Genomic DNA, 20596 nt, shown 5'->3' on the forward strand with positions numbered 1-20596 from the left:
GATACAGATGCAGATACAAATTTTGTATCCATTCACGGCTCTACTTATGCCCAAATCAATCTGTTAGTCTTTAAAGTGCCACAGGACTCCTCGTTGTCATGACTACGTATTTATACAGTCTCTCTACTTGTAGGATTACTTTTTCCACTGGCATGGAGGGAGATGATGGCAGTTAGCTAACTGTTTAAAGAAACCACTGAATAATGCAGCCAGATCTACCTCATTGCTCTCTTCCAGTTGTTAAGTCATTGAAAGTTTCTGGTTCCAGCATCAAAGCACTTCACTTTCAAATTGTTACTGTATCATATTAAAAAAAAAGTCTTGACACTACAGTGAAACTTTTAAGCTTATTCAAGTTTAATTTTTGCTCTCAGGGTGTACTAGCTGTTTGCTGATTAGTACAGAAACAGGTATCAACGCTATCTACAGTAGGACAAAGTGTATTAAGGTACCCCAGTCTATGTAGAACTTGTGCATGGTCCAGAATTCTATCAAGGAATTAGAAGATTAGTATTTCAATAGAACATGATATGACAGAAAGAATTAGAATTCTCTGCTTTAATTTCACACAAGAAATATTGTTAGTGTGTGGTACAAAGTGCTGGAAGCCAAAAAACCAATTCATTTAGAACAAGAATCGGGCATGAATTTGTCCTAACAGTTGAAGTCTGTGGTCCAGTGAAGAGGAAGCATCTATATGGAAAACCCTGAACTGTAAGGCCAGAAGAGACCTCAAGAGGTCATCTACATTACAATTGGTCAATATTCTAATATAAGAGAATGTTAATAGGAGTATCATCTCAGAAAACACAAGGGAAATACTGCACATATTGCCTTTGTTTGCTCATACACAATGCTGATTTCTTTGCATATTGGTGTGTAAAATAAAAGATGAGGTAAGTTAATAAGTCAATATTAAAACAACAGCATGAAGAACAATTCCAGCATGCAATAGGAAACTAATATCACATTTATAAAAGCATGGAAAAGAGGCCTTTATCTAGCACTCTAAGGGCCTTTGATGCAAGTCACAAAAAAACACAAGGGCTGAAATTAGCCACTACCCCCAACAGACCCAGTGAAACTCAGCAAGCCACCGAATTCCTCCCTAAAAGCCCAAGTGAATTGACACGACTTGCTGCTTCCCCCAAAGGCCAAAGAACCAGGATTTCAGACCTAATGATGTTCAGAGCCATCTCCGATTACTGTGCAGTATCTGTCATATGCATCTTCCTCATCTATTAATTTAAGAACAGTTTAAACATGATCATTATTGTTCATGACACGAGCAGCTAGACAGCAGAATAATCTGCACCATATTCCTCAGTGAGAGACTTACGAATGCAGCTACTGTAACGATGACATATTTTGGAGGCTACGTGCCAAACAATAAAAAGAGAGCAGAGGCACTATCCCACTACAGGCTATCATAGTTCAACGCCAATTGTCCAATCATGCAAAGCTTTGAATTTGAGGCAAGGAGCAGAGCTGCTTCCAAATTATTTGCTCACTTGCTTATTCCTTGCTTTGACTTCTCTGATGGCTTCAAATTTACCACTCTGACATTATACCGTCATTGACGCAGTTATAAATTCTCCATTGGGCACATTTTCCGGCTCTTCAAAATCAAAGACAATTTCCATGTGACACTGGAAAGTCAGGAAGTTCTATCGTGGTAAATAGGGCCAAGATCTTAACAGAAGCAGTGATTCTGGGTGCCCAACTTGAGAGCTTTCAGAAAGGGCTCTGATTTTTGGATACTTTAAAGTCAGCCCCTGTTAAAGCATCTTAGGTTGGGCACACAGTAATTGAGGCAACTCCAAAATCACTACTCACTTCCGAATTCTTCTGGTTGATCAAACTAAATTTCAACTGTGTATGAAAAAACTGTGGGGATATTTGCTATTTCTATATATCCTGCTGCGTCAAGTTGTGTTGTTCTTTAATTGCTCTAATCTGCTTATTTGTGCATGTTCCTTTTGTCTTGTTCCCTTTCCTTTCCACTCTTCCGCTCCATGGCACACCCACTGCAGTGGTTGTTATTCCTAGGAAAACTACACCTGGAACCCATGTATAAAGTCTGCATATTATAAAAGAGCTGAACTAAGGAGACACATAAAACGTAAGTACTTACTGGAAGTGGATGAATACCTGACACTGCTAGAACGCGTTCTGCTGAAAGGTTGCTTGGTAGTAGCAGAGGCTGCACTTTTTCTAGCTGCAGTTCTAGCCTCTGACACAAGTGGCTTCCGGTTTGCGTAATATGACTCCACACTGCGCCCTGAAAACACAGTTCTTGACTGTGTCGTTTCAGAGTCGCTTGGCACTGTGAACGAACCCGCTCGTTTCCTTGGCATGGCAAGGATGTCAAGCCTGGACAGTTTTTTAGATTCCGTGGATTGTTTCGAAGATGAAGTCGTGGCGTCGAGGTTGGAGGCTGTTTTCTCAGTGTCGGCACATTCATTATCCGATGCATCTCCCAACCGGGCACGACGGAGTTTTGAGGCCCTAGTGGGCCTGGGAGTCGATAAACTGTTGGACCTAGTGAGAACCTGCTGAATCTTTTGCACATTTGAAGTCACTTTGCTGTGCTCCTCTTTCACAACTGAAGTAAAAGGTTTCCTTCTGGGGGCGGGCTTTGATACAGAATGTTCATGATCAGAAGAAGCTGTTTCGATTACCGGGAAGTAAGGAAGATTAGAGCCTCTTTCATCATCTATAAATTCCAGCGACCCACGAGCCCCAGTGCTACGCTTGATTTGGAAACGTTTGGTGGTTTCTCCTTTGTTTCCAGCCTCGAGTGGGAGCATCCTGCGTTTTTCTGACAGTCTTTCGCGAGCACTGGGCTGGCTACACTGGTCCTGGATAGAAGGAGTAGAAGAGGATTTCTCTTTCTGCAAGCTGCTCATTACTTTGCCTTTCGGTGTGCTGTTCGGGACATTTTTACCACTAACCAAGCTGACTGTGCTTGCTGTGTCCACATCAGAGTCCCCAGATAAGGAGTCTTCCAGCTGCCCAGGAATAGGTTCTGAAGGGTCCACCTGGTGGTTTTGACAGAGTATTTTGGCTTCCAACGCTGCCAAAGCAGTTTCCGTGTCTTTCAGGATAAGATGGGTGTCCTGATTATAGTCCATACGGCTTGACCGGGCAGCATCTAAATCTTTAAGCAGAGGGTGACTTGAAATATGAGGCAGTTTATTCAGAGGAACAATGCCACTAGATTTATCTTTGGTAAAACTCTCCTGCCTAATGAAGGAGGATGCCTCTTTCGTGGCTATGTTTTCTTGCTCTTGAGGAAGCCTCTGATGAAGGGAAATCATCATTTTTCCCGATGGGCTACTGTAAGTGCTGTTAACATCTTTCACCACTGGCTTTCCAGAAGCAGCTGCACTGGATGACTTGAAAGGAAACTCTTGGTCCTTGCATTCTGTGTCTGCTCGAGAATGAGACGTGCTTAGAGAAAGCTTGGAGGGAACCCCGACCTCATTACTTTCATCTCCAATGTAGAAGGCAGTAGATGCTGGCTCATTCACAGCTGGGATACTTGAAACCCCGAGAACTGCTGGCTGTCGGCCCTCAGGTTTTAAGCCTTCCCCCCTTCTGCACTCTTGTGCAGGCATTCTACTATTTTCTTTGTATTTCTTGCCTTTTTCCAAACCAAAGCCATCGTCGGACCTGCTGGCATCACTCAGGCTATCAGGATCCAAGTCCTCTTGGATGAAGAGTCGGGTGCTGGGATCAGCATAGGCTTCTAGCCTCTGTTCCTTTGCAATGTTTCTCTTGGGTACTTCAGGATAGGAGTCTTGACAAATTAAAACTGTGGGAGTTGGACTGTCAGATTTATCACTTGGCGGGAGCTGGGGAAGAAGCCTTCTTGTTCTTGAGGACACAATGGTCTCTGATTCTGCTGGTTTATGAGCTGTGCCGCTTTCTAAGAAAGAATAAAAGACACTCATTTAAATGCTGCTTCCAGGCTGTACTAGAATGCTGCATTTATTCACCACGGCCTTGAGTCTGCAAGATGCAGATTCAGAAAGGCAATTAGTACAAGCTTGATTTTAAGCACAGGCATCAATAGGTCCATATTGAAAGCTAAGCATTTGCTTATGTCCCAGGCTGGATCAGGGCCAGAGTGCTCAATCACCTTGCAGAATCAAGACCTAAATTTAACAACCTTGGCATTCAAACGTTGCAGGAGGGTGGCATACATATATAATCTAAAAGACCATACAAATATACAAGAGACCCTGAAACTATATCTTCTTCCTTCCAAAGAGAATAGGGAAAATCTGTTAACCCTGTTAGTCACATGTTTGGACCAGAGATGCAACATTTTAAGAAATGTGTTAGAAAATGATGCAGCTGACTTCACTGAAGAGACACAATTTCCCACTTTTACAGATTGTATTCCACATCAAAGTCTCCCTATAGAAATCCTACTGTTTAAACAAGCTTAGGAATTAGCAGCCAAGTGTGTGTGTTACTGAGGACACACTTCACTAGAACCATGTTATTTTTCACCCCATGTCACAGCTCAGGATTTCAAATCTTCTGGGATTGTTAGTTTAAATAATAAATGGCTTGTAACTTGGCAGTGCAAAATAAAAAACCCAATTTCCCAGGAGAATTCAAGTACTATGTGCCATATTACGAAATAATCCCTGGAACAACATGATTTCTTTCTGCAGCCTTTCCTGGCAGCTACTGGAGTGAGTACAAATGGCTCCTTATAGAGAGAGGGGGGCTTGGCTGTCTTCTGGATTACGAACATTTCCTACACTCTGCAACTCATTCTCAACATTAGGCCTTAAGCCTTTTCCGTTTCTTGGCTCCAATCTCTGACGTGACTCTATAACTTACCTTAGGTTTTCTTCTCCTCTTACATCTCATTCTATACATCATGCTTCCTACAATCACCTCAAATACTGCTACCTAGGTCTACCAAACCCCAGGATAATCTGAGATGCTTAGCAGAGCTTGAGAGCAAGGGAGAAGTGAAACAGAAACACAGTTATAAAAGGGCTGGTCAGTAGCCACTTTTATGGATGATTTGCAAAGACAAAATTAGGATACTGCTTTTCCTTTTTTGCTTCTTAATGAAGTATAAAGCATTTCTGAGAGATGGTTCTTTCCAATCCTGCCCCCGTGTTTATTTCTCCCTATGCCCCCTTAAGAAACATCAGGAATGTCAAGTATGATCTTTACTTTTTTTGCTTAAAGATTTCTTGGCTGACTCAAATGTGCACTGAGGCCTTCCTAGCTCTTAACTGTAGGGATGAGGCAACTAATCCTAAGCAAATAAAGATTTCCTGCCAAATACTTCAGTTAAAATAGAAAATAAGCCGTACAAAAATTTAAGAGCATTTCAAGCTTTCTTTATATTCACCAGAAAGCAACAAAAAAGAGCATAAGCATTTCTCTCTCTTTCCCCCACCCCACATACTTTTCACGTTACTTTTAAATAAACTGTCCAGCGTCCTGAAGATGGCATCAGTACAGGACTTACCTGTATGGCCCTCAGATACTAATTCCTGATGCTGAACATCACAAAGTCCCGAGTCTGTGTAGCTGTCAGCAAGACTTGCCCACCTAGAGACCCATTTCTGACCACCTTGCGATGCTGGAGGTACCTATAGAGACAAATGGAATATCATCATTTTTTTAACCGAAGTCCATCTGAGACACTATGTACCTACATCACACTCTGTACCCCATATTTACCCCTTTACATGGTTATGATATATTCTGTACAAAGTATGCATTGTGAGGTATCATTTGAAAACTCCTAATCCACTGAACATCACTGTCCTGTTAAAATATTTATAGCAACACTGTGTGTAAAGTTATGAGATTTTGCTATATGATTGTTACTGAAATATGTGGAAGTATTGGCTCATACCAACAAATCCATTTTTCAGAAGCAAAGACACACTTGCAACCCCAGACATGTATTAACACAGTCAAGTGAATTATCATTTACTTAAGCAGCCATTCTTCAGCAACAGGGATATGTAAACAAGAAATTAACCATTTCCTCCCAGCTACAGTCTGAATCTCACATACACAGGGGATCATTTGTCAATCCCCGGCGGGGTGGTAATCCTCTAAGGGTATGTCTACACTGCATTCCTCTTTCGAGAGAGGAATGCAAATGCAGCCAAGCGAAAATGCAAATGAAGCGTGGATTTGAATTTCCCATGCTTCATTTGCATAATTGCATCCGGCCGCTATTTTGAAGTACCCTATTTCAAGATAAAAAACGCTGTGTAGACATGGTTATTGTGAAAGAAACCCCTTCTTTTGAAAAAACCATTAAGTAAGGGTTATTTCAAAAGAAGGGGTTTCTTTCGAAATAACCGCGTCTACCCAGTGTTTTTTATCTCGTAATAGGGTATTTCGAAATAGCAGCTGGATGCGATTATTCAAATATACCAAACTGGGTGGGGTTGCAACTTCTTTGGAGGATAGGGACATAATTCAAAATGACCTTAGCAAGTTAGAGAAATGGTCAGAGGTAAACAGGATGAGGTTTAATAAAGAGAAATGCAAAGTGCTCCACTTAGGAAGGAACAATCAGTTCCATACATACAAGATGGGAAGCGACTGTCTAGGAAGGACCATGGCGGAAAGGGATCTAGGGGTCATAGTGGACCACAAGTTGGATATGAGTTAACAGTGTGATGCTGTTGCAAAAAAAGCAAATATGATTCTAGGTTGTATCAACAGGTGTGTTGTAAGCAAAACTCGTGAAGTCATTCTGCCGCTCTGCTCTGCACTAGTTAGGCCTCAGCTGGAGTACTGTGTCCAGTTCTGGGCACCACATTTCAAGAAAGATGTGGAGAAATTGGAAAGGGTACAGAGAAGAGCGACAAGAATGATTAAAGGTTTAGAGAACATGACCTATGAAGCCAGGCTTCATGAACTGGGCTTGTTTAGTTTGGAAAAAAGAAGATTAAGGGGGGACATGATAGCGGTTTTCAAATATCTAAAAGGGTGTCACAAGGAGGAAGGAGAAAATTTGTTCCTCTTGGTTTCTGAGGACAGGACAAGGAGTAATGGGCTTAAAGTGTAGCAGGGGAGGTTTAGATTGGATATTAGGAAAAAATTCCTAACTGTCAGGGTGGTCAAATATTGGAATAAATTGCCAAGGGAGGTGGTGGAATCTCCCTCTCTGGAGATATTTAAGAACAGGTTAGATAGACATCTGTCAGGGATGGTGTAGATCAGGCATGTCCAAAGTCCGGCCCGCGGGCCAAATGCGGCCCGCGGTCGGATTTAATACGGCCCCCCGCTTCTCCCGGCTCCCCGGTGCTTTTTTTAACTGGCGCGCTCAGCGCGCCGCTTCGGGCCGCCGCCCCCGCCGCCGCTGCCACGGTCCCAAACCCTGCCCCTGCACTCCGCTTTGGGGCTGAGAGTGCAGGGACAGCCCCCGCTTCCTCCCCCTCTCCTGGCTCCCCGGCACTCCTCTGACTGACGCCGCTTCCGGCCGCTCTGCCGCCGTCCATGGCGGCCGCTGCGGTCCTAAAGTCCACCATGTAGGGCACGTCCACAGCCCTGCTCCCCCGCTTGGCTACGGGTTCGCCCTGCCCCCGGGCCGCCGTGAGGCCAGCGTGCCCTGCGCTCTCCACCCGCCTCTGACCCTGCAAGCCCTCTACCTTGGGGCTGAGAGTGCAGGGACGGACTCCGCAGCTGCTGAGATCAGGGACGGACTCCGCAGCTGCTCAAGCTCAGTATCTGCGATTGGCCCTGCGCACTGTCAGCTTCCTGGCGGGCTCAGGCACGTGGAGCTCATCATTAGAGACTTCGCCACAAACAGCCACAAAGGCAAGAGAATTCTTGTTGGGCAGTGTATTAGTGCAGTGTATTACTTGGGCAGTGTATTAAACCTCTGGCACTGCGCTCACATGATCCCTTCCCCTTCTGGTCAATTTTAAAAAATGGCGACTGTAAATAAGAGAAGGAAAGTTGACAGTGAGGGCCGCCGCTTCCAGGACAGGTGGAAAGTGGAATATTTCTTCACTGAAATAGAGAATCACTGTGTTTGTCTGATATGCCAAGAGACTGTGGCTGTTTATAAGGAATTTAATGTCAAGAGACACTACCAGTCGAGACATAGCACATACGATAAGCTTACAGGGCACGACCGCAGTGAAAAGTTGAAGCAACTTGAAGCTGTTTTAATGTCACAACAGAAATTTTTCATAAGAGCCCGTGAGTCAAATGAAAATGCCACAAGGGCGAGCTATGAGGTGGCAACGTTAATTGCTAAAAATTGCAAATCTTTTGCTGAGGGTGACTTTATCAAAGAATGCGTTATGAAAATGGTTGAGAATATCTGTCCCGAGAAGAAGCAAGAGTTTGCCAACATTTGCCTGGCTCGTAACACTGTAGCACGGAGAATTCAGGAGATTTCATCAGATATTAAGAGACAGTTGACATCCAAAGGAGTGGATTTTGACTTCTTTTCAATAGCCTGTGATGAAAGCACGGACCTATCTGACACAGCTCAGTTGCTGATTTTTATGAGAGGGGTGGACGATGAAATGAATGTGACTGAAGAGCTACTTGACCTCCAGAGCCTTACGGACCAAACAAGAGGAAAAGATTTATTTGTTTCTGTTAGTTCCGCCATAGATGACATGAAACTGCCTTGGAACAAAGTTACTGGGATTATTACTGATGGGGCACCTGCCATGGTTGGTGAACGAAGTGGATTATCAACCCTAATCTGTAACAAGGTGATCGAAGAAGGAGGCAAAGCTATTAAACTCCATTGTATCATTCATCAGCAAGTTCTCTGTGCTAAACATCTCAAATATGATCATGTTATGAAACCGGTGCTAAAGACTATTAATTTTATTCGCTCTAAAGCCCTGTGCCACCGCCAGTTTAAACAGTTTCTACTGGACATCCAGGCTGAATACGAAGATGTTTTATATCACAACGATGTAAGATGGCTCAGTCGGGGGTCTGCACTGCAGCGTTTCTACTCTCTCAGAAAGGAAATCGGAGAATTCTTGGAAACAAAGGGACAACCAATGCGAGAACTATCTGATCCTATTTGGCTGGCTGATTTGGGGTTTCTAGTTGACATAACAAAGCATCTGAATGTACTGAACACGAGTCTTCAGGGGAAAGATGCAGCGGTGAACCAGCTTTATTCACACCTCAAAGCCTTTGGGACAAAGCTGCAACTTTTCATAAGGCAGTTGTCACAAACACAGCCCAATACCATACATTTTTCAGCGTTGCAGGAAATAATGAACAGTTTTCCACAGGACAATATCAGTGCGCAAACGAGCAGGTATGCAGCAGACATTGCATCTCTGGCTGGGGAGTTTAAACGGCGCTTTCAGGACTTTGCAGCTATTGAAAAGGAGATCAGCCTTTTCTCCTCTCCGTTCTCTGTTGACCCCGATGATGCTCCAGATCAGCTGCAGCTCGAGCTCATTGAGCTGCATTGTGACAGCGAGTTACGCAGTCGTCACCAACAGCTCTCTCTTGTGAACTTTTACCGCCAACTGGATAAGAGCCGGTTTCAAGAGATTCGAACATTGGCTAAGAAAATGCTGAGCTTGTTTGGCTCAACATATATGTGTGAGAAGACATTCTCTGCTATGAACTGTAACAAGAACCGCGTGAGGACAAGACTAAGTGACTCTCACCTGCGTGACATTTTGCGCATCAAAACCACTGCCTTTGAACCAGACCTAGCCTATGTACTGCAGTCCAGATCTCAGTTTCACCCTTCACATTAGTGTAGGCAAGTTTTTTTTTCAATTGAGATGAATACATTGTAAAATCTCAGTTAATGTCAGTTGGTCTAAATCAGTTATAAATATATTTGGACACAACATGTATAGTTGGTGTTATGTCGTTTGCCGTTTGCAATAAACTTTGCATAAAATAGTTAATTTGCATTTAATTTTAATGGTTCAAAGAATGTCAGGCAAAATGGTCGGCCCTCACGCATGTTTACTTCATCAAATCTGGCCCTCTTTGAAAAAAGTTTGGACACCCCTGGTGTAGATGGAGCTTGGTCCTGCCTTGAGGGCGGGGGGCTGGACTCGATGACCTCTTGAGGTCGCTTCCAGTCCTATTATTCCATGATTCTATGAAATGAAGCACAGGAAATTCAAATCCGCGCTTCATTTGCAATTTCACTCGGCTGCATTTGCATTCCTCTCCTGAAAGAGGAATGCAGTGTAGACATATCCAAAGAGAGGAGGAGGGTACAATAACAAAGGACAGTGACCTCCACAGAACACCTCTCCCCTTTTACTTCTCTGCTTATGGCAGCAACAACTCTCAAAGGACTTTACAAGGAAGGGACTAATCCCAGGCTAGAAAGGGATGCAGCCTATGAAAGTTATGGCAGGGCATGATGAGACAAACCTTTTGTATTTAAGCCTGTTAGTCTGATAAAGTTAGTTTAACCTTTTATTTCTTTGGTAACCAATGCTGACTGTTCTGCCTTAGTTAATATACTTGTTTTATGTAAACCAGTGTGTTTGGTTGAAGTATTTGAGAAATCTCTACTGAGTCTAAAAGGCTGGTACATATTCAATCCCCATTGTTGGAATGATGGATTATTTAGGAGCATGTAGTCCAGTGAGCAATACAAGACACATATTTCTAAGAGATAAGGCTGGGATTCACAAACATGCGTGTGTCGTCCTGTTTGTAATTCCTGGATGTCTGGGCATAGCACTGATGTACTTAGCAGGGAGTGACTTTACTTGCTAGGGGCTGGGTGCAAGCAGAGCCCAAAGAGGCTTGCTATTCACCAGCAAAGCAGTGTTAAAAGCAGGCCAAAGAGCTAAGGCAGTGATGGGCAACCCAGGTTAGTGAGCGGCCCTCCTCCATCTCAGTGGGTTAAAAGATTGAAATCAGACATGTGCACTAACCAGGGCCCCAAGAAAAAGATTAAATACATTAATACACAGCATGCTGAATATTTCAAAACAGATAGAAATGCTTCAATCATTCATATAGTCACAGAACTTCAAATAATAAAAAAGAAACATTTACACTTACTTTACAACATCAAATCCCTGCCCAGCCTCTTCCCTGCCTCCACACCCAAGCCCGTCCCCTTCCTGCTTCTCCCCTTACTTCCCAGCACTTCCGAAGCACCATGAATTGGCTGAATCACGCCCAGTCCCCACTCCTCCCCGTCTCAGAGCCTGAATGCTGCAAATCAGCTGATTTGTGATGCTCCAGAAGTGCTGGGAGGGAGAGGGAGAAGTAGGTAAGTTCGGGGCACTCAGTGCACAAGAGACGTGGGAGAAGGGGGCAGAGACAGGGTGTATGGGCCGCACATGGAACCCCAATGGGCTACACATGGGTCACAAGCTGCCTACTACTGAGCTTAGGGGATGCAGCACTTCAGATTGCACCTTGAGGAATGCCACATGCTCTTGAGAGCCTGCTGCACACACAGACTGGTCTCTCAGAGGTGAAATCAAATCACTTCATTCCCATCTAGAGGGAAAAGCACACACACAGACCATCTGTCCCCTTAATAGGGAATAGGGATGGTTTCTCTTGTACACTAGGTGCCCTGAACTTACCTACTCCTCCCCTTCCCTTTCCTGTACTTGCATCCCCTGTACCTGCATCTCTGCCTGGCTCCCACCAGTGGGTTTGGAAGGGAATGCCTGGAGCAGAAGTGTCTTCTGACTGGTGCCATTTTCACTGATTAGATGCTGGGGAGAGCTTGATTCTTCTTTTTCTCCTTTTATAATAGGCCTGAAGGCAGAAGATATTCTGGAAAACTCTGGAGATTCAAAAACTCCGAAAACCTAAAAACATATGGGGGCGGGGGGAGAGATTAAAACAATGTAACCATGAAAATCAAATCCAAAGGCTTATAATCACACTGAAACCAGGGTCCAAGATGATCAGATACAAACCAATCCTGATAGACCATGTAAGAGATTCAACTCACAACTCTTCAGAAACTTTTTCTAAGGCTACGACCACACCTGTACCTTTTTGCCAGTAAAACTTTTATTAGTCAGAGGTGGGGAAAAAAACCCCTCCCGACTGACAAAAGTTTCACAAACCAATGTGCCAGCATGGATAGTGCTACATCGGCAGGAGACACTCTCACTGACAAACTCATTGGGAGCCGTTTATTACGCCACTGTGAGGTCCCTACTGTAGACATAGCCTAACACACTTTATACATTTACATTTCCAGATCTGTACACCGCTCTGGTACATTCCATATAAAGTTAATAATTTGCACGGATAAATCCTCTTTCATCCACATGAAATTTAGTAAGACTATCAGGAAAAATTGGGATGATATGGTGCATTAAACTGTGGAAGAGTCTCTCAAGGGAAGCCATAGAAGATCCTGCCCTGGGGACTGTTAAAGACAGACTGGACAGAACACTAGATGATACACTGGTGAGCCCAGCCCTGCATCACCAGGGAGATGGACCCAATGACCCAACAAGCCTTCTCCGTCACTCACTGCCATAATTTATCTCAAAATACTTTATACTTAAGCCATAGAACACCTCCATGAGGATGAAATTATCATTTTCTCTGTTTTACAAAGGGGGAAACCTGCAGCATAGAGCAGTTTAGTGATGTGACCAAGGTCTTTGGAAGTCTGTGGCAGAGTCAGGATAGGAATCAAGTCACCTGACTTCCAAACTCCAGTGCAGTAACCATGAGAGCATCCTTCTCCTTCGTGCAAGGATACATTAATTTGCATATCTTTTATACTTTTGCATTATGATTGTTTACATATCAGGGTCAAGACCTTGCTGCTGTGCATGCTGTTGAAACATTGACCGAGTCCTTTCCCCTTAGAGCCTGCAATCTAGTTTAAGGGCATGTTTATTCAGAGAAATAGCCCAGAAGTACTAGCATTTCATGTGGACACACTTTACTCTTTGGAAACAGATTAAGCTAACCCCCAAAAAGGCACTCGGTGCGGAGTAAAAGCATATGTGGGGTGCTAGAGCAGAATAGCTATTGTGAATGTAAAACATAAGAATGGCCATACTGGGTCAAGACCAAAGGTCCATCTAGCCTAGTATCCTGTCTTCCAACAGGGGCCAAACAGAGGCGAGGGACACCATTCCTACCCATTCTGGCTATTGATGGTCCTAATCTCCATGAATTTATCTAGTTCTTTTTTGAACCCTATTAAAGTCCTGGTTTTCACAACATCCTCTGGCAAGGAGTTCCACAGGTTGACTGTACCCTGCATGAAAAAAAACTTCCTTTTGTTTGCTTTAAACCTGCTATCTATTAATTTCGTTTGGTGCCCTGCTAGTTCTTATATTATGGGAACAAGTACATAAAATTTCCTTATTCACTTTCGCCATACCTGTCATGATTTAGAGACCTCTATCATATCCCCCCTTGATCTTCTCTTTTCTAAGACAAAATATCCCAGTCTTTTTAATTTCTCTTCATATTGGATCCGTTCCAAACCCCTAATCGTTTTTGTTGCCCTTTTCTGAACATTTTCCAATGCCAAGATATCTTTTTTGAAATGAGGCGACCACATCTGTACACAGTATTCAAGATGTGGATGTAACATGGATTTATATAGAGGCAATAAGATATTCTCTGTCTTATTCTCTATCCCTTTTTTAATGATTCCTAACATTCTGTTTGCTTTTTTGACTGCCACTGCACACTGATTGGATGTTTTCAGAAAATTATCCACGACTCCAAGATCTCTCTCTTGAGTGATTATAGCTTAATTAGTCCCCATTATTTTGTACGTATAGTTGGGCTTTGTATGCACATCCTAATTTATTTCACACCAACTTCCCCATGTAGACAAGCCCTAAAACTACTTGTCAGGAGTGGGTGTACCAAACTATCAGAAGGAGATGCAGAGAGGGGGAATGTAGCAAGGATAAGATCATATGGGTACATAGGCCAATTAGTGCAGAGATTCGCAGCCTGATTCAATTACTCTTTGAAATAACTAGTTATTTACCCTTCGCCTACATTTCTGCTATTTTTCACTTGTCTGTTTTACTTGTACCTCTGCCTGCTTTCTCTGTCGCTAAACCTGGAAAAAGGCCAACCTTTACAAAATAATTGTTTGCATTTTTGGTGGCTGGGTTGTTTTAAGTTATCATTCATTTTACATTTTTTTTAAATTAAAACAGATACATCCATTTCCACGACCAACCCAACCCAGACACTTCCTTGCCTACAGCAATTAGTTGTCTGCCTGGACAAGTCCCCTTTAACAAAATAAAACTACCCTCGGCTGGGAGCCCCACTGACATCCTCAACTCCTAACACACAGAAAATCAGTCCTCCGTTTCAGCTTCCACTGGCCTGCCAGGGAGGATATACGTGTCCCATGCACTAGTAACAGCAGGGCTGGAGATGGGGCTGTAAAGAGCACAATGCATAGTTAGATCCTAAGCTTGTAAAGACTTGTGCATAGAGTTGCCAGGTGTCCGGTATTAGGGTTATCAGGTAGCTGCAGAAAAAATACCAGACACACTTGATGAGGGGAGGGAGTGGGGAAGGGACTGGCCGGGAGGAGGGGAGTGGGTGGGAAGCAGGACTGGGAGGGGGGGGACAGGGGCAGTGGGGCTGGCCGGGGGAGTTCAGGGGGGTTGGGAGGAGCAGGGCTGGCTGGGGGAGATCGGGAGGAGGAGAACCAGCCGGCAGGAAGCAGGGCTTGCCAGGAGGGTGTCAGGGGGAGTGGGGCTGGTCGGGAGGGGGGAGCGGGGCTGGCTGGGGGGGGAGAGAATTGGCCAACAGGGAGCGGACTGACCCAGGCACATGCAGATCCCAAGTCGCTGCCTGTCCCACACACGGTTCCGGCAAAGAATGAGTGAGTCCGGCTACGGCTCCACCATGCACTTGAACAGCGCTCGGGTGCACGGACAGGGCTTCTCCTCCTCCCCAAGGTGTCACCCCTACGTCAGATGCAACCAGAGGCTCCCAGCGCCGATCACGCCCCACTTCCCAGCCATTCCTCCTGCCTCCACGAGGATTCCGTTGGGCACCCAGCCGGAAAACCAGAAAATACCGGACATTGCACATGTCCAGTATTTTCTGAATTTTTTTACCAGAGGGCCCAAAAAATGGACTGTCCGGTTGAATACCAGATACCTAGCAACCCTATCTGGTATTGACCCGGACTACCAGGTATTTTCGCCTCCCGTCTGGTAAAAAAATTCAGAAAATACCAGACACCTAAAATGTCTGGTATTTTCTGATTTTTTTCCAGGAGGCGAAAATTCCAGGGGCTTACCAGGTTCCACAGGGGAGCTGTCCGGCCCAGAGCAGGGAGACAAGATGGCAGACAGCCAGTTAGGACCAAAAAGCCTCAAAAGCATTTCTTAAAGGAGACATGCTGTTTGTTTTTTAATTTTTTTTTTTTAACAACTCTCGGGGTCCTTTTTTTTTTTTTGCTCAACAACTTTGGTCTCCTTCTTTTTCCCTCAACAGAATTTTTTCCCCGGTGGGTTGGTTTTTTTTTTCTTTGGCGGTGGGTGGGGGGATAGTTCGGTATTTTTGGTTAAACCATCTGGCAACCCTACTTGTGCATTCGAGCAGTCCCACTGCATAACGTAACCCACGCGCACTAATCTTTGCAGAGTCAACCCCTTCATTGCTTTGAGCATCATGTTGCTCTTTATTGGTACATTTACATCTACACTCTTGAATTTTTGCATGTAAATCCTATTTGGACACAAAGAAATGAGCTGCTATCAGGTCCCCCTGCCTCTTTCCAGATGGGTTTTTTAACTGATATTTACCCCCCACTGATGGTGCCTGTGTAACACACTGGAGAGTATGTGATAGTGTCCCTTCTGAGCCAGATCCAGAGGAAAGGAATCCCTTGAAGTTCCCCCACAGCTCATGCCCTTCCATGGAAGCCATTGCAGCTCATATTTCTGGCTCAAGGCTATGTCTACACTGCAAGCAGTGGAGAGTGTCAGAGCCCGGGTCTCCAGGAAAGGGTTTTCGTGCCGCACTAAAATGGGCATTCAGGCTCGGAGACTGAAGCCTAAGGATGGGGTTTAGGCAGTTTTAGTGTTCTAGCACAAGCCCCACGAGCCAGTGTCTGTAGATACAAGCTCTCAGACTGGCTTCCACTTTGCAGTGTAGACGTAGCCTCGAGTCAATTCCCGGTTCGTTGGCCGACAGTGATCACATTTATAAGAGACTTTTTCTAGGGTGATTTTACCTGATCTATCATTTTCCGAGCTTCTTCTACTTCTTTATCTTGTGACTCGGTCTCAATGGTGTAAGTTCCCGTTTCACTTAAGCTGTCCTCCTCGTCGTGCTTCCGAGCTTTGGCCAATTTTGGGTTGGTAGGTGGGGTGGCAGCAGAGTCTGGGGCAGACGATATGACTACCCGGGGAGCCACTGGCATCTGCATAGGTGCTGGCTTCTCAGTGCTTGGCTTGCCTGCTGGAGAGGTTTCCCTTAGATACTCAGCAGCAAAATCCTGAGCAATTTTAGATTTCCTCCCCACGCTGCCGTAGTTCTTCGCAGAGGCCCTAGAAGCAGAGGAGGATGAAGCGTTGATCCGATCCTCTGTCTTCTCTCTCTTAAAGGATCCAGCTCTCTGTGTCCCTGATGAGGAGCTGGCTGACTTGCCAGCCGGGGCAGGTGGATGAGCAGGTGGCACTGGGCTACCGAGCTTCTCAGCGGGCATGGTGGCTTTGCGCTTTTCCACCTTGGCTTTTGGGACGGGATCTGTGTCGCTCTGGGAGGAGTGCGCGCTGTGTGTGAAAGACTGCGACCGCTTTTTACGAGGCGTGTCATCGTCAAAGAACTCAATGACAAAGGCCTGCTGGTTATGCAGCATTTCATGAGGGTCCCTCCTGATCTGGCGCTGAAGCTTGGCTTGCTCAGAGGCATGGTCGCTGGCAGGGGTCTCCTTTTCTGCTTTGGGTGCAACAGGGTCTTCAGAGTCGCTCTGCGTCCCATCTTCATGTCTGTGACCTGAAAACGACCACATGTAAGTGATTCCTCCACTACCATTCCGTTGTAACCCTCGTCACCCCTTCCCAGCATGATCAATCCTGGATTTTTCTCTCTGTAAAGGAATAGTTCATACTGGGCACACTGCAAAAGACACCTGTTTGAGATGGTGATTAGAGAGAGCTGAGGGTTTGCATCCCAGCATGATGAAAGGGCGGGAAGGAGGGGGAGAGACTGAAGGGAGCTGGGGTTTTGGTTTTTTTGTTGTTGTAAAATTAATTATGTCAGGCCATCTAAAGCTTTTCATGTGCGTCTTTTTTTTTCCTAAATCAAAATAAATACATGTAATTATTTTACTATTCTATGCAATTTCACTGTCTCAAAGATTATCTTGTTATGCATCATTTGTTGTTACCCTGCAGAGCAAGAGAAACAAACCAAGACAAAACAAAACAAGAAAACCCTCTAGATTGCATTCCATGGACTCAAATCAAGATGATCAAAGAGTAGCAAGCTGATAGAATGGAACTGAACTTCTATTTTCTCTCCCCCTTAGAAGGGCAAGTAAACTGACAGTTAACAGCAAACTGGACTTGTGGGACTTTCAGTTTTATTTGAATGACTGAGGCAATAAAATTCCTTTAAGTTATATATATGGCTTCCACATCATTTTTTCACCCTCCTGGCAAAGGTTATTTTATGGAAGGTTCTTGCTTATTAAGCTCTGTTTTGCATCAACAGTAGTAATATTTTTAGTACAGGATCTCTGTAATGTTTAATATTCCCCACCCCATTTTACCAACAAGGAATCAGAGGCATCCGGGCTATGGGTGATTTGCCCTAGGACTTACAAGTCATCAGGAGAACTGAGAAAAGACCTCTATGCTCTAGACCTTAAACATGTGTGGCAAGGAGTGATAGAGGTTTAACATCATGCAGCTGACAGGAAAACTGCACTTGTTTTGCAAATACAAATGGCCCAAGCACACAAGTATGGAGCATCACAATTTAATCCTCAGTCTCTGTTGAAGCCCTTCAAAGATCTCACCAGCTCCTTTTTCAAGAAAAAGGCTCAGCAAGTAAATGGTATTGTGCCCTGAAGGTGAGCAAACTTGGACTCTGTTAAATTGAGAACTTGCTATTGTGCTCAATCTAAGGGCTGCAAACCTTGCTCTACATGTTAAAATCTTGGGGCTGAGGGAAAAAGCTCTCTGGCTGATTTCAGATGTTATGACAGAACAATAAGAGACTACATCTCTCCTCTGGACCCAAATCACAGAGTATTTAAATCTGGTTGTCAAGTCACCTGAATTCTTCTCAAAAGCAAAGAAGCAGGCAGTGAAGTCTTCAGAAAACTGGTGCAAAATATTCCTTGGGGCCAAACATGCTAATTAAGGAGGAGGCCAACAATAGCTTCCAAGTGTTCTTCGAAGAATGCCCCACATAGGAACATGTCACACAATAAACCAATCTAGAGGTCAAAAAGGCACCGATAAATGTTGCAAAGTTCTCATCTCTGCCTACACACAGATGGACAAAGATATTCACAAGGTATTTGATGAAAAGGAGACAAATACATGCATCATCCACATCTTGAAACGAGCTCCTTCCTACACAAGCTTCTCAAACACTGCACGACATGTCGGATTATGTCTAAGGTAAGGCAAGACTGTCTGCATCAGGAGAGAGTTTCTTGGACAAGGGCCTAACAACTTCTCCTTTGAGGAAGCTGGTGTCTTGCCCTCTGGTAAAGGGCCATTAACCTCAGCCACTGGTGGGCCTGGCAGCCCTCCTCCTCAATTTTAGCAGGTAGGAGGATTACAAACTGCAGCTGCTGCAGCACCTGCACAACCTCTCTGAGCCGACCGGTGGAAATGCATAAGATGTTACCTTTCCCCCATTTGACAGAGAGCTGGCCTGACAGAGGCAGCCAAACTAGCTCCGGTCAAACAGATCCTGGGGAGAATTTTCAAAGGCACTGATGAACGCTAGACGCTCATCTGCCAGACGCTGCCATTAGCAGTGGGACACTGAATTATTATGGGCTTTGACATCTCCCCCTCCTTATCTGCAAGAGATAACAGGAAACACCTCATGATGACAGACTCTTCCTAAGGCCAGCAATTTAGATTCATCTGGAACCAGGCCTGTCAGCAGGGTGGGGCAAAAGGGGCAACTGCCCTGGGGTCCAGGGTGATTCAAAAGGGCCCAGGACTCCAGGCTGCCACCACCACTATAGCAGTGGCTGGCGCCCCAGGCCCTTTTGAATTGCCACCGGAGCCCCAGCAACACTGAAGGGTTAGTAGGGGAGGGGCAGACGGGGCTAGCCCCCATGTCCACCCCTTCTGCCCGAGGCCTACCTCTTCTGGGAGCATGGCATCGCCACCCTCCTCCCACCTTGCCTAGGGGCTTGGCAGTTTTGTGGGGCCCCATGTCTGGAACAGTTGAACACTGAAGGGTGTTTCTGATACATTTTGGTGAAGGAAGAGAAACCTCTCTCACAGCTATGCCACCCAACCTTTGACCCAACCTATCAGACTCTGCCCCAGAGCTAGCCTCCATCCCATGCACGTCAACTGTCATGGAACAGTGACTAACCATGGTATACCACGGCCCCGGGCAATTAGCTATATTTGGCCATTGTGAGCCTACCGCCAGAAAAGCACGTGTCATTCCTCCCAGCACAGGAGACCAAGGGATTAGCTCACAATTAAATGTGCTTCCAACCTGCCTTAACCACATGAAGAGAAAAACTCGAGTCTCTGACACTGAAGCTCTCTATTTGAGATGAGCATTTCTGACAACGTGCAGTAATAAAGCAGAGTGGGAACTGGATTAGAGCATTCCACTGCCCGGTGACAAGTGGCATCCATGCCCAGCAGGTGCGTTGTCACCTGCTACACAAGGCTTAGAAGCGTCAAGAGTGATTATAGAAATACCTGTCACAGAGATGTGGTTCTTACACCCTGAAAACTCTGAGCTAAGAAAAATGGGTTCATTTTTCCTTTGAAAGGCCATTTTCCCCCTACTTATGCTGTATTTGGAAGTCAAACCCATGGACTAGCCAGCATGAAAAAGAGCAGCTTACCTTTCAGCGTCCTCACATGAACTGGCAGATCGCTCTTTGTACTATACACATCGTCTACCGGAGACTGCCTTCTCATCAAACTTGGATCGTTCTGAACCAGCCAATCAGCCACCTTGCTCTCTGCTGACATCATCTCTGTGTGACCCACGTCCTTACCGAAGGGTCTTCTCTGTCTCAATGAGAACTTAGTTACATGATCTTTTATCTTTATTTTACCAGGGGTACAGTCATCAAATTCAATGGTAAAAGAGGCATGGCTTTGCACAACGGGGGGTACCACCGCATCAACGTCCTTCGTTGGGATTTCATGGACCTGCGTTTCAGGTGATTTTGCTAGCTGTTGGAATTCTTTAGTTGGGATTTCAAAATAACTGGGTTCTCTTCTGAATGCATACACTGATTGTTCCTGGGAATCTCTATAAGCAGGAAGGTTGCCATTGATCTCTCCTTCATGCTGTGATATCTCCTTCGTTCTTTCTACAGACAAACATATGGAAGCAAACACCTTAAAGGCACCATCTCAATATTAGATTAAAAAGCCTATATGACCATACTTGGTAATAATATAGT

The 20596-nt window shown here is 44.9% G+C and overlaps 1 protein-coding gene across 6 annotated transcripts in view; it reads right to left on the reverse strand.

Annotated features, from left to right (window-relative positions):
- Positions 1-20596, reverse strand: part of CEP170B (centrosomal protein 170B) — a 93871-nt gene that overhangs the window by 26492 nt on the left and 46783 nt on the right. For all 6 annotated transcript variants that reach the window (XM_075926449.1, XM_075926445.1, XM_075926448.1 and 3 more), the window contains 5 exons: positions 20027-20503; positions 16196-16959; positions 11616-11804; positions 5507-5630; positions 2135-3931 (listed from right to left, as the gene is read on the reverse strand). In XM_075926449.1, coding sequence (XP_075782564.1) covers positions 2135-3931; positions 5507-5630; positions 11616-11804; positions 16196-16959; positions 20027-20503 — 3351 coding nt within the window. The remainder of the gene's footprint in view (positions 1-2134; positions 3932-5506; positions 5631-11615; positions 11805-16195; positions 16960-20026; positions 20504-20596) is intronic.

The sequence above is a fragment of the Pelodiscus sinensis genome, chromosome 4 (assembly GCF_049634645.1).
Source record: "Pelodiscus sinensis isolate JC-2024 chromosome 4, ASM4963464v1, whole genome shotgun sequence".
Classification (NCBI taxonomy): domain Eukaryota; kingdom Metazoa; phylum Chordata; order Testudines; family Trionychidae; genus Pelodiscus; species Pelodiscus sinensis.